Source organism: Ruditapes philippinarum, unplaced genomic scaffold (assembly GCF_026571515.1).
Source record: "Ruditapes philippinarum isolate M1 unplaced genomic scaffold, ASM2657151v2 ctg5296_1_1_1_1, whole genome shotgun sequence".
NCBI classification, from domain to species: domain Eukaryota; kingdom Metazoa; phylum Mollusca; class Bivalvia; order Venerida; family Veneridae; genus Ruditapes; species Ruditapes philippinarum.
The window spans coordinates 189,996-205,409 of NW_026857573.1; the positions used below are offsets into that span (position 1 = coordinate 189,996).

General features: G+C 32.2%; 1 protein-coding gene across 1 annotated transcript; it reads right to left on the minus strand.

Annotated features, from left to right (window-relative positions):
- Positions 1–592: 592 nt before the first annotated feature.
- LOC132750191 (uncharacterized) lies at positions 593–15,363 on the minus strand. The gene is made up of 13 exons (XM_060740136.1): positions 15,250–15,363; positions 13,177–13,445; positions 12,282–12,447; positions 9,311–10,837; positions 8,795–8,875; positions 8,321–8,439; positions 7,266–7,356; positions 6,679–6,764; positions 6,059–6,213; positions 5,180–5,253; positions 4,214–4,445; positions 3,512–3,614; positions 593–2,470 (listed from the first exon to the last, which is right to left on the minus strand). Exons 2-13 carry the CDS (start codon positions 13,419–13,421, stop codon positions 2,263–2,265), a joined length of 3,087 nt encoding a protein of 1,028 aa, XP_060596119.1. The 5' UTR covers positions 13,422–13,445; positions 15,250–15,363; the 3' UTR covers positions 593–2,262.
- Positions 15,364–15,414: the final 51 nt, after the last annotated feature.

Here is a 15,414-nt window from a genome sequence, read left to right on the forward strand (position 1 = left end):
TACATGCAAAACATCTAAGCTATGGGAATTTTAATAGAGGATTTAAATGTAGTTTCCAAGTCTATAAAAAACTAAGTGACCCTAGCAGCAGAACCAATCCTGGCCCCATAGGCACGACTTACAATTATAACTTTTGTAGAGGACTACAATGTGATGCTTCAGGCTAAATATCTAAGGTCTTGACTTTGTAATTTACGATGACAAATTTTCAAAACCATTTTTTCTATGCAAGTCTATGTAAGCTAAATGAGCCCTAGGACGGGGCCTTTTTACTGAAAGGGCATGACTTATATAACACTATGTGGCACCAACACTATAAAGGTCATACTGCAACTTTCCAGCTTAACTGGTGGAGAAGACCTATGACCTTGCCTGAAATAATGCAAAACAAGTAAACCCACCAACATTCCATAAGCTAGCTGGATAGCTTCCTCAAATGAGTCTAAAGTACCTCCTGAAATTCGAACACACAGCCGTGAGGGTAAGTAGTTTGAGGTCCAGTACCTTAACCACTCAGCCATATACTGTGTTCTACACACAAACAATTGCATACTTACCATCTAGCGAAATAAATAAAAATAAAAAACGTCAATTTCAAAGTTTTGTTTTGTTGTTTTTATGTATTTATATCTCATAACGATTTTTTAACATTTCTACTTTGCTTTATAATTTAAAATTACACATATATAAAAAATTGAATTTAACAATTTCATTCATGTCACATATTGTTAAAATGGGGTTAAGAAACGCTGAATACTTTGACACAAGTTTACACATGTTTACACTTCTGAACTGGCATAACCTTACACTTTGATATATCAACACAAATCTGTATGAAACAGTTCATCATAATCATAAAGTCAAATGTTTTGTGTGTACTCTTTGAAAACTTAACCATTTTAATTGTAATTAAAACCATTTTTAAAACAAAATGACCTTCGCCTATCCTCAAGGTCATGATTTGATACAGTATGATAGAGATCCATAGGCATCACCCACCCAAGAGTAGATGGTGGTTGTTCAGGTAAAATTCAAAGTATCTACATTTTGTCATGCTTGTTTTCAGTTCCATAATAAATGTCTCCGGAATAGTTAATTACCTCCATGATCTACATTTATAAAAGAGTTGGGCAGTCTTTTATATTTAAGAAAATTTTGTATTTTATCCTAAACAATTAGTTTAGTTTAAACGAACTTATTTTAGTTTGATTGTAAAGGAAGCTATAAGCTTATTGAAACACTCTCCAATCTATTTATGGAACTAACCGGTACTTAGCAATGAGTGTTAAGTTTCTTGCTCAAGGAAACAACAGCTTGCCTCTGACAGGATTTGAAGTTTTGAACCCACACAGTCATAACATGAGCATAATGTCACTTTAATGAATTAACAAATTTTCATTGTAACAACAAGTTTATATAATTAGTCAAATGAAGAATATTTTAAAGAAATATCTGTTGAAAAATTAAAATGAAAAAGTTTGTTGCTTCCTGAGAAAAGAATTGACCAAAGAAAATGTATACTGTTTATCCTGTGCCGAAAACAATGGTGCCTTTAAAGCAACAATTTTTGCGCTTTCATCTTGTATAAACATTTAAATAAGGCACAAATAGAACTAATTCTAATTTTTGCGAATCCATTAATGAACTTGTCATGGTGTGAAATTGCCATTGCCACTTTATTTTGTGCATGTGCTGGGGTGTGGAAGGATATTTAAAATCAGAAACCTTATTCTTAGAAACAATCAGTATAGGCTGGTCACAAACTGAACTAATGTGTAAGCTAGCTTAGCGCTATCCTGGTGAAAGTGTACTGATGTGCAACCTAGCTACAGACTTTGATAAACCTTTATCACTGTTGGCATTCATGGATTTAACTTTACCCCTGTTCGATCAATGTCTTTTTTTCATAAATCAGAATTTTAACTTTTTTTTTTTTTTTGCTACAAAAATACTTCAATTTAGCCCTTGCAATATTTTGATTTAAATACAAGTATACAATATTTTAATGTTTTTATATTTAGATTCTTAAGCCAATCGCATGAATGGAAAGATGTATTACTTTAAAGTTTTAGTTTTTGTTATTTCATTAAACCCTAGATGTACAAAATTTTAAAAACACACTTCTACATCACAAACATCAGTTGACACATTAACAAGTTCTCTCCGAAATCATATTAAAACAAATGTTCGCTTCTTGGCCCAGTTTCCATATGGCACATTTTGATACCATGCTATTTTTCCCACTGATTTATGCCACAGTTTTCAAGAATTCATAAACAAACTGTCGACAGCCATCTCGGCTGAACTGCTATAGTCTAACATAGTTGACATAAACTGCCGGAATTCCCGTAACACGTCACGTTCCTGTCGACTGGATTGACTCTGGTATTTCGTAGAATATACAAGTTTATCAGCCAGATAATGTAACCATAAGACGTTGGAATGTGGATTAAACTTCTCCCAGTTACCTCTGTAAAATATAATTATAACAACTCTTGATTAATTTCATTTTTATGTAACATTTTTTGTAACAATCATTACTAAAAGTCTTCAATCTTGTAATTATTTTTATTAGCTAAAACTAATAACATAATGATGCCTTTGTTTGAAATGACATGTTCAATGAAATATATAAGGTTATTTAACATAAATTGTTAAATGCTTAGATGTACTTGTATGAGCAAAAAGCTTGGCAAAACATGTATTGGTCGATTTACCACCCAAATTTCATATCTTTTTATCTACAGATCAAAACTGTTTCTCACATTGTGCGGATTACTACTTATTAGCCATTTTTCTTGCATAAAACTGCTTGCAAGAATATATTAATGTAGAAGAAAACATGCATTAACAGGTAAAAGTCACCAAGGCACGCACTATTGTTGCATGTATTTTATTATGGATGACTCAAGGCAACTATTTACTGCAATAATAGGCTTGGTAGTTTGATTATCAAAACATAACTGTCAAATGACATCACACTAGCAAATAAAAAGCATGATAAAACAAAAAACAAGCAACAACACACAGAATTACGAAATCAGATGTATACTTTTATGCAAGAATTGGGATACATTTTTTATCATTACTACTAGCACTTGAAATCTTAAAATAAACTAAACAAATAGCTGCCAACGTTTGTTTGTTTGGTTTAAAGGCACACCAACACATTTTAGGTCATATTGCGCCAGAAAAGATGATTTTGGCTTACTAGTACCCGGGGTGTTACAAGCTATCTAGTACCCTGGGAGTTACAAGCTATCGCAAAACTATGGGTCAAAACCACTTCACCTGCTGGAACTAAGAGATGCATAGACGCTAGTTATTCAAACCTCATATGATCAAGCAGGGATTAGAGGTGGTTGCAACCCTGATGCCTCAACCCTTAAAAATATCCCCTGCAGCCATAAGGGGGCAAGGTGCATGTTACAGATCTCCAATCAAATAAACCTTTGAAAGTCTAGTAATATTCTTTATTTTAGAATTAAATAAAAACTACATCGGTACATACTTATTCTCTTTCTTAGTCTCTCTGTAAATATCAAATTGATAATCTCCCTTCCCATCAAATAGCGTGTCATCATCTGGTATTGTTGTATAAACTGTACATCCATCTGAAATATTTCAAAAATCTTCCCATAATGCTATTGTAACCCTTATCTTACTATTTTTCTTCAATTCTAGCTGCCAATTTTGGAACCTTCCAACATTTGTTTTGTTTTGGGGGATGCTTAAAGATATATTATGCTCAAATTTGATATTTGAAAGTACTGACAATTACTATACCTTCTCATTTTTAAATGTAAAATAAACATGTTTTGGGTACATGCAGAAGATGTTACATTTTAAACTCTACACGCTATAGGTATATATAGGAGTATTTGTTCGAGAATATGAATATTGATGAAGTAATGACTAAATCACTCTGTGGGTTTCATTACTTGAAAATAAATACACATGTATGTTTTATACATCTTGAGTTGACATCTATTGATATAAGAATTATTTTCAAGATACTTTATACCGGGAGGTACTTTGTACCAGGAAAATCCAAATTTTACAAGAACTTTAGTTTGAAAAAATTACTAACAGTATTTTCATGACAAACTTTTTATGAGCCAATAAATGCAAGATTTCTATATTCTAGTTTAATACTTCATTCAAGCAGCCAATACTGAACATTTATTATCTTCCATTTTTATAAATCAATTACCTTTGGTCAGTCGTGACATAGTAAAGTCTATCACACAGGCTTCCACGCCTTGTGTCGGTACAACAACCGGTTTACCCATCAATCTGAATGTAATATCTTCCTTGTCTGTTGGGCGGACAAGTACGTTACCCCAGTGAAGATCTCGGTGCTCGAACTGCAGTGCCTCCTCTGCCACTGCCAGCGCATACCCCACTTGTGTCAGAACACTTTTAGCTTGTTGGATTGTTGTGAACTAAACAATCAATGATAAAATGGCATTAATTATGTGAATCAAAATTTTCAAAAAATTGTCTGTCATGTGTACGAGTTAAAGTTTCCAAATTTCACTGAATAACAGCTTTGCCTATGCATCTTTATCCAAGTATTTATAGTTATTGTCCCTGATTATCAATTTTTAACTAGAGTAAGGTCATCAAATCTGCATAATTTCTACTTAAAGGGACACCACAGAGTATTTTTTATAAACATGCCGCGACTGGAAAAACTTTCTTCAAGATTAGCATAGTAATGGATGTAACTTGTGTATAATCTGTTTTTCCAGAATACTACTAATTTATAATGTAATGACCCAAAAATAAAAGTGTCTAAATTTTTTTCGTTGAAATTGGACTGATTATCACACAAAAAATGGATTTCCAATTATATTCTGAATTTATTTAATATTCTTTGCATATCTTTTGTAGTAATTGATCTACGAAAGAATTTCAAAATTAATATAATTGGACTTCAGTAGATTTCCTTTAAGCTTATTCATGTATCAATATAAAACTTTATATAAACTTTTCCATAAATTGTCATTTATCTACAGTTATGAACAGAAGTTGCACACAAGACTTTCACCATTGTATCATTCTGATTGCAGACACACAGATGAATAGGTGAGTCCCATCCAAATAAATTTGACATATATTTAAAAATGATATCATTCAGAATTTATTCAAAGGAGCAATTAAAATTAAACATTACCTGATATGATTCCAAATCAGTTCCACAATCAGCAAACTCAAACACAATGTACAGTTGCTTTTCTGGGAACACATCTGAAATGTAATACAGTAATACTTGGTCATAAGAAAATAAGCATGTAAAATAATCTAAATATAGCTATTAAATCAAAAAGGATACACAAATAAACAGGAAACAAAGCAATTGATGTTAAAGGGACTCAAAGCTGAACAAATCTTCATTGCATAACTGGATATGTAGACAATCATCAATGACATAATAGAATGAGACTTTTTACTTAATTAGGTGTATAGTTACATAAACTCTGAAGTGGTCATATGATGACAGCTCTAAAGCTTTAAAGGGACTCCACTGAAGCTTTTTGACATGACAGGATAGGAAATACTTTTTCAACATTTTTATAACCATGTGATACATGTCTATACCAATAACTATTATGCAAAATTTCAGAACATTCACTCACTTTTTTTTCCTGTAATAATCAATTATATTGTGCAAAATGAACTATTATGATATGCTTTTAACTCAAATCAGACTAATTATCACACTCAATTATGAATTTCAATTTAATTCTGAGAATATTTCTTTATTTCCTTTCCTCATATTTTCTTCCATTTTAAGTGTGCCTTTCAATCTATGCAAGAACTTATGATTATAAACTTTTAGGCCTAAGTGGAGCTTCTTTAATGGTAGCTGATTACCTATGGTACACCTCAACACCTCATCTCAGACATAAGTGGGAGGCTGAGAAAACTTCCGTAACTTTCTGTAACAAGCTGGATAGCTTCATCACATGAAAGAATCTTAAGCCCCTCACAGAATTTAAACCCACAATAATGTAATTTTTTCACAAATAATGTTAAAAGTAAAACTACTAACCAGGTCTGTCATTCTCTGAGCCTTTATTTTTATGGAACAAGTCCCACTGTTTCAGTAACTCGGCTGGATATTTTCCTTTAACACATGATACATTGTTAACTTCACAGAAGTTTGATGTCATAGAGGATTTACTGTTACGTAAGTTGCTTAATTCCCTGTGAACAAAAAAATAAATGTAAAATTTCTTATTATATCTTATATTTTGTATAGTACTGAATTATCCTATTTGCACTTGTATGTGGGTTCCGACAATGTTTATTATCATATTATGTTCACTTCCATATGGTGACTTTCAATTTGTCAGTGGCACAGAAACAACACTTCAGATAAACTTATTTTAGGAATGACGTTACTTTGCTTAATCTTAGAACATGTTAACAGAACTATTTCAAGTGAAACAAATTTGGGGGTCACTGATCTTTTTTTGTCTGCTTAATTACGCAGGTTTCATTCAGCTTATTTGTCTATATGAAAACTGTAGCTAATGTCTTCAAGTTCGCAAGACATCATTTTTGAAGCCAGCGATATTCATAACAGTCACATAATAGATCTATAAATAAATATATCAACTAAATTTTTTAAATAAAAAAAGAGCATAATCATTTTTAGATGGCACCTACTTCGCTATGACAACTTCAGGTAGAATTTCTGCAAACTTTTTCTGCTTTTCATCATTCACTTCAAAATCACCTTCTATAGGTATGATCTGAAAAACAAAATTTTATAACTTTTATATATCTAATTTTTACTTTGTTTACATGTATACGTGTATATTTTTTTTTTTAAATTTTCTTTTTCTTTCTATTAACTAAAATTAGCTCACTATTTTGGGAACATGACCAGATCCAAGATTTGGGAATTTTTGCATCATTTTAGTCAAAACTGGAAAACATATACTTTATTATTTCATCAAATTAAACAAAGAAATCAAATATTTGGTTTATCTAAATCTTTCAATTTTATACTTCTCTCTTTCCAATTAAAATATTTTTCTCCATTTTTTATTTTTACCTGTCTAAAGCAGGAGACCCTTAACAATATGTTATTGAAATTTGCTTTTTGCATAAAAAGTTAATAATAAAACTAAGTAATTTTGTTGACAGGCAAAACTCCCCTTTTTAAAATGACATAAAATTCCCCTACCTGAGGGTCCCTGGCCCAAGTCCCCTTAATGAAAATTATCATAAGTATACTAAATATCTCAAACCTTAATGGCAACAGAATCTCCATTACTGTTGATAGCTCTAAAAACCTCACCATACACTCCTTCTCCTATCTTCTTACACTTTGAGATCATTCTGAAAACAGTCGATATCATAATGTCACTTAAAGCAGCACGCCTCCAAATTCATGCAAATTTTCATGAAAGTTTTAAAAATGTATTTGAATGTGTAATATTGTGAAGTAACCAAAAGGAAGCAATTTACACATTTTCAATGGCACTTACAAACCAAGTAAATTACCAAAAAGTGGTCAAAATATACCTATATAACCTTTACTGCGTTAGTAACGCAGTAGAAATATAGTTGCAAATACTGCAAAATCAGTCATTAATCGCCAGAATAAGTAAAATGTTAATTAAATCTTGAAACTTTTTACTTTTCCTTACATCTTAGTACATTTTTCTCAAGTTTGATTTTATTGAAATATTTTGACTCATCTGTAAGCATGTAGATTTAAACAGTTCCTTTTAACCAATTCTTATTCACAACTGAGTTTAGGTATAACTTTGTTTGCAAATTTTGGGCAAATTGGCTGACCTGCTGACCAAATGCTACTTTGGGACAATACATAGACACTGGTGGACCTGGTTTAAACAAATGAACACATGGATTTGTTTGTGATACTGTTTGTGTTTATTTAGCAATGAATTGAAAAAGGCGGGGCTAAATTTTTAACTGCTTAAAAACTGGAAAGGACTATTAGTCTGAATATCTCAATCCCTTTAAACACAAGACTTGTAATCTTGACACTGTGGGTTTGATTCCCGGGCTGGCAAACTAAAATTACTAATAAGTCTTTTGAATGAAATTTTAAATGGAGGTCCCTTGTATGGGTACTTAACAATTTGGTTGCTGATGAACCAGGAGAAGCTTCTGGAATTGGTGCATCTTTCTGTACCTTGCACTATCCTCCAAAATCTAAAATGACTAATACTCTTCTGGAGGACTAATCTATAGGACAACCAGTGGCAAGTATAAATAACCTCAAATATATACACTAGTCCTTTTTATAAAAAGAGAGTTTAATGGTAAAACTTACTTCTTTGTAAGAGCTGTTGTAAAGGTTATTGGTTCTGTCTGATCACAGAGAACGAGAATTCTAGCCTGAGCTGACAGTGGTATCATACTACTCTTTCTCTTTTTTGGTGTCAAAAGTTCCTTAAATAATAACATAAATACAAACAGTATGTCAGATTAAAGTCGGTTAAAGACTCCTCCTCACTACAAAGATTTGATGCCAAAATTATAGCTGCACAGCTCCTAGACACACAATATACAAATTCATGCAAAAACTAGTCAAAAGTAAAACAAATGGTTTAAAAAACTTACTTCCAAGCTTGCATTTAAGATCTTAATATTGTGATGAAATAATCATAAATAGCTCAAGACAAAGGATTCTTCATTCCTTTTCATGACTTTAAAAAAGAACTTTAAAATTATTGTTCAAAATTATTTTGAAATTGTAATATATCAAATTTCCAAAAGTTTTACGTCATATTTCACATGCTCTTACCGAGAATGAATTCTGCAGCTCTTGGAATTTACCACGCAAACTGTACTTTATTCTTGGGGGAGTAGAAGGGTCTTCTTCCACCTGAAAAAATACAAGAAACTGTCAAAGTGAAGGACATTTTTCTTATAATCTAACGCCACTTTAACCTGTATTGTGTTAAACAATTACACTGTACATAAATTGCAGCATTTAAACAAATTGTATAGGTAATTTTTCATGGACTTTACTCTTGGTTAAATCATGTTAAAGTAATTAATAAGCTAAACCATGTGACTATATAAACATGGTATGCTTTAAGAAATTTGAAACTATAAATGCCTGTTTTACAAACATTTTTTATTGTCAATGATGCTTTGATAGGAGTAACATCTATTTATACTTAGATATTAATCATCAGTCGTAATACATTACAGCCATCATCATCGTTTTTGGCTAAGGAAAGGCTATTTTGTAGCCTGATAAAATGGATTAATTCTTATCTAATAAAATTGTAAGTCAAGGATATGACTACATTACCTCTTCTTCACTATCATCGTCCTCACCACTACCATCAGTGTCATTATCAGCGTCTGCATCATCCTCTTCTGCAGAATGATAATCGCTATGTCTTGATGACTGAGCAGTGTGGTATACTGACCGTGACTCATTCCCCGTCTCTCCCCGGCTTTCATCAGTGACTAATTCAGAATTTTCCTCTTCATGGGTGGACAGACCACTCTGTTGTGACTCGACACTATTGTCATCATTAATAAGATACAAAGTTGCATTCGATTCACTAGAATCAATGTGAGACTCATCTAACAGCTCTGCTAAGTCATCAATATCTTCATCACATTGTATTACCTTTGTCGCTCTGGTAGTTCTTCTTCGATTTACATGATTCATTAATAAACTTTCAGATAACCTTTCTAGATTGGATTTTGAATTTTTCTCCTGATTTCTAGTTATTCTCCTACCACATTCACTTTCCTCTTCATCACTCTCAGATTCAGCTGTGTCACTATTTTCAATGTCTGATTCAGAACCTGAATCAACCTCTGAAACTTCCTCGTCTTCGTGTATTGCACTTAAATCTCCATCCTTTGTATAATTGTTAGTTTCGTTCTCTTCACCTTCACTATCCCCTGAATCACCTTCAGTCTCACTATCTTCCTCATTTTCTTCAGTATCATCTTCGATTTCAATTTCCTCTTCATCCATCTCCTCATCACTGTCAACTTTGTTTTCTGTAACATTACTCGCGTCTTCAGTCACTGAATCATTATACAACTGTCTACACCGCACCTTTTTAAAATTTTCAGTTAAAAGTGATAGATTCTTTTCCAGATTCCTGTCAACTGGACTGAACAAACTTTCTGAGTTATTAAAGCGACTATTTGCCTTTGTTGAATGCACATGGCTTCCATCTAAGTTTGACTTCACACCACCTGATAATGCCTTTGAAATAAAACTTTCTCTCAGTTTGCTAAGCTTAACTGAAGCACAAGACAGTTTAAGAGCACCATTTACAGAATCACCTGTCTTTTTCGACCAATTTGACAATTCTTCCGAACAATTTGATGACAAAACTGATGGAGTATTAAACAGGCTATGTGAATGTGCACTCTCAGGTGAACAGACTTCCGAGACACTAGCATCATTCTCCGGGCTAGATACCATTTCTATATGTGATATATCAGTTACTTGCATATTGTTATCAGCAGCATCTTTTTGCCTGGTTCTCTTTGCTACAGGGGTACTGGTCTCCACTGACAATAAATTGCTATCTATATTCCTAATATCTACTGGTGGTGAGTCTGACACCACTAGGCTATAGTTATCAAAGTCACTGAAATTAACTGACATTTCATTACATTCTTTTCTGTTATTAATTTGCTTCACAGCTCTTTTCCGTTTTGCAGTGGCGCCACGTAGCTGTTTGTTCAGGTTTGCCGAATCATTATAGTCAATTTTCTGGTTCCTATCTCTGAGGGCTCTTGTCTTGGAAATTCTTTCTGAACCAAGTGATTTATCTGTACTCGAAGAAACTGAGAGGATCTGTTTCTGAAATGATTTTTTATAGATAAATAAAAATTAATATACGGATATTTTTGTATCATATAAGGTCATTTGGTTTTTATCACCCTATGCAGAGTGGGTCTGGATTTAAGCCAATTAGGAAATGACTGAGTGGTAAAATTACATTAATTTGGAAAAATTAAGAGGGCCATGATGGCCCTGTATTGCTCATCAGATTTTATATGAAGTTATCAAGCTTTCTACATGCATATACAATATAAAGACAAAACACTATGATCGCCAACTAAGTCTCATTTCTTGCAAATCAATTTATTTGAAAATCTTTGTAGTCAGGAATCATTTCTATTCAATCACATCAAAATCTGACCAACTGATTTTAAAAAGGTGACCTCCATCAAATAACTGCATGTAACAATGATGTTTTGTGACTACGTAATAAAAATTATTTTGTAGATGGTTACTTAAGGATCATTTCTGTGAAATACTATTAAAAAAGAACAAACAAGCTTTTTTTGAATATTTCTTTAACCTTTTACTGCATGAGCATATTGTGAAAATAGCCGTCTTCATTTAAAAGCATCCTGTTACAAAGTTCAAACTGCTATGAAACTATGAAAAATGCTTCAATACTGATGAAACTTGGCACAAATATTGACTGGACCATACCCTCTGTAACAGCATGCTTAATCTTAAATTTTCTGTTACCATGGCAACGGAAGGACGTCTCAACCTCGGAAAAATCACTATTTTGCATTGTTTCTTTCCATCAAAACTGATTTTAAAGTGCTGCAACTTCTCAATGGATTGAGATAGAGTAAAGGCCTTTTCAGCGCTGGTTACACATTACCTTAAGATCGACCTGAGGCCAATTTTAGCCTGTCACATGTCCAAAATTTTCTTTGCGATAAGGGGGGAGGGCTACAGTAAAGGGATCACTTTTTTAACAACATTTCTCAAACGAAAAAAATAGGGCATTTTTTTCACTGTTTGAGGCCACAAAGGGGGAGGGGGGTGATGGGGGGGGGGCAAAAAGCTGTCAAAACACGTCTATACGAGGTAAAAGGTTAATACCTCTTCTATATTTTCTATATGTAGTACATATTTGGAAAAAACTACCCCCCCCCCCTCACCCACTAGCTGACCAATGGTAGCCAAATTTTTTTAAGAGACTAATCACATTTTCTAAAAGGATTATTTCTGTTAAATAAAATCAAAATTAAAAAAAGTTTTCCCTTTGTATGTTTATATACATACATACATGTATATCCCACGCCCTCTATTGCCCATGATTTTTATTCAATTAACTTAATTTACACATATCACATGCTCGAATTTAAGAAGTATAATATCTTGATTTTCATCCGTGTCTTGAGCTGTTCTTATGAAAATATAATCAAATACAAAAAACAGAAAAACCATATCTGTTGTTTTTTAGTGCAATACAAATAGTTACAGTAACTGTCTTTACCTTAGTTTTTGGAGCCTTTCTGTTACTTTTGCAGTTTTCTGATTTTTTATGTTGATGTGTTCCATATACATTTTCCTTATTTTGTATCTGCTTAGTCTTTCGTGTGCTTCTGTGTAGAATGAAGAAAGCATTTATAACATAGACGTTGTTGAATACTGAATTTATTTAAGGAAATTTTATTATGTGATCTTTTGGCGAGCTAGATATTATGTTATTCAACTCTTTCAATAAATTTCAAGGTTGAGTGAAACAGACACACCATATCAATTCATGATGTTCTCTTTCATTATTTGAGTACTTATATTGGTCAAAAGATAATACTATTGATTAAATATTATTATTGCGGGTGTCTGTTTGACGCTTGAAACGACTCTTTGTAGTTTGACCCTTCAAATTTTCAAAAGGCCTGATTTGACCCTCAGGATTTTAACTGGAGGGTCAAATTTTGTTAAAATCATGGGGATTTGACCATGTAGTCGGTAGAACTTAGTAAAAAAAAAATGACCCTCAGGATTTCATGGCTAGTGAACGCCCTAATAAAATTTATATCAGATCAAAACTTACCCAAGTACACCTTCTTCAAATTTTCGTTAAAATCATAATAATGAATATTATTATTAAATGATTTTTATTGTTTTGATTCTTTTTAATCTTATATATAATATAGACTAGTATTATATTATTTATTAAGGTAACAGTTATTTAAACTTTTGAACTGATACTATGCTATGAATATTTCTAAAATGGATGAATTTTTCACATATCAAGCAAAATTTTCACATATTAAGCAAAACAAATCATCTTTTCAAGAACTTAGAGGTTTTAAGGTATTTCAAGCAAAATAATAGCTAGTTCATTACATAGTATACATAGTATAAATAATAAAAACAGGTACCTTGTTTGAACACCTGAGGGTTTTGTACCGAATATTGAATGGTCACTGTTTCCTGTAGAATTCAAGTACAATGCCCCATTTTCGCTACTGCTGCTTGACTGAAAGATGCTATTCTGACGCGATGAATCTGATGATGTACTGAACACTCCTCCTTGTTTCTTCTCATTGTCAGAGAACCATACATCAGAGATAATCACTCTGTTTTTATGTCTGCCATATGTCCTTAAATTTTTATCCTTCCTCATTTTGTCAGATCACTCTTGTCCTTCCTGTAAAAATTGATATGATTATTATCATTTTTATGAAAATGTAAAAGATCTTTATAACAAAATACAAATGTACAGGTTTACAAATATGCCATCTTAGTTTCAATAAATAATAATATTATTGATTAACGACAGTTTATTGATTAATGACAGGTGGTAAATTTAACAGTAAATTTATGTACTGTTGGTTGTCAAAGGATATTTTGAAATATATATTGATACAAATCTAAGATTACATGCTTTTCATCAAATTGGCAATTTGGTGTAAGAGTTTTGAAAATCAACCAAATGCTCTTTTTTCTCGCCATCTGGAGATGACAAAGATTGATATTCCTACTTTCTTTACTGAAGCTAACATGGTAATAAATTAATCTCTAAAAAGTAAACATAAGAATACAATTGCTGTTTCTTGGTTAAAATCCTCGCTTAAAGCCTTGAAATAACATATGCAGGGACTACCTTGGACTGAAAATTTAGGGAGAAGTGTCTTCTCTCTTCAGGAAAAATAGGGAGAAGTTTTGAAATTTAGGGAGAAGTGATGATCAAATTGAGTTACATGTATATCATTGAATTTTTTTTCTAATTTTATTTCACAAAATACACATGTACACCTTTATATGTACATGCACATGCATATAAAATATACATGTAAATGGCATGGAAAATAAACAAATAGTAAGAAGAAAAGTTCTTTAATTCATAATAATTATCCAAAAAATACTATCAATTTACATCAGTTTTAATGATGAATATTACTATCATAAATGTAATAGTGATTAACAAGAATGGACCGGCAAACGTATATGGGATATTGTAAATCAAACAAAACATATAGAGGAAATTGTAAATCAAACAGGACATATAGGGGAATTGTAAATCAAACAAAACGTTAAGGGAATATTGTAAATCAAACAAAACGTACAGGGGATATTGTGAATAAGACAAAAATATACGTTTGAGGTAACTTAATTATCAATTAGCTAGCTTTTTATCATCTGCTAAATTCATATCAGGGTCTTTCACAGCTTTAATTTACTGTATAATCAAAGCGCTATTTTAGCGATGTGGATTTCCAAGTGTGAATTCCAAATGCCGCTATGGCCACGCTTCAGCGCGTGTGCTAATTACGTCAGATTGTTATGTTACATATGCATTTTCAACTACCATATAATTTTGAAAAATGCTGTATGGCTAGCCAATACAGTGTGTCCTGGCTAGCCGTACGTGACTCACGTACGGCTAGAACTTTTGGCTATGTATTTTTTTTCGTATTCAATATTTTGACAACAAAAAATGAATAAATATATATACATGTAGATACATAGCTGATAATTCTTTCAGAACTCATATAAAATATCATATTAATAATTATTCTCTCAGGGAAATTTCACTATATTTATGACCAAAAAGTCTTCTTTATAACATGAATGTAATTGCTTGAAAGTATGTGTTATATAATATTATAGCATAAAATCGGCTATTTTTCCCTCTTTTGCCCATGTTATAACATAGTCACAAGCCCTTGTTATAGCCCAGTTTTACCTATGCGCAATACATACAGGTTACATGAAGTAACTATGCCGGAAATACCCCCCCCCCAAAAAAAGAAAATAGTTAAGTCAGAAACCATACAGTCATTAATTGATCTATATCATAGTATCAAGATTTAAGGACATTTGCCTATATATAATTATTTAGCTGATGATATATCACCCATTTTCGCGATGATAGAAGGAATGTTCAAAAAGAATTACAGCAAAAGGTGCAATGTGTTTTAAATTGTAAACATTCAATCAAATTTGCTAACCTCAATATTGATTAAACATATTAAGCAAGTTATGTACAGAAATTTGAGAAAACAAATTTCTTGTTTACAAATCTCGCGCTGTGGTTGAAATCGATAGCACGCCCTTTTTGATTGGCTCCTTTTGTAACGAAGAATTTCATTGGCCGAAAGACATTTCCGCTTTCA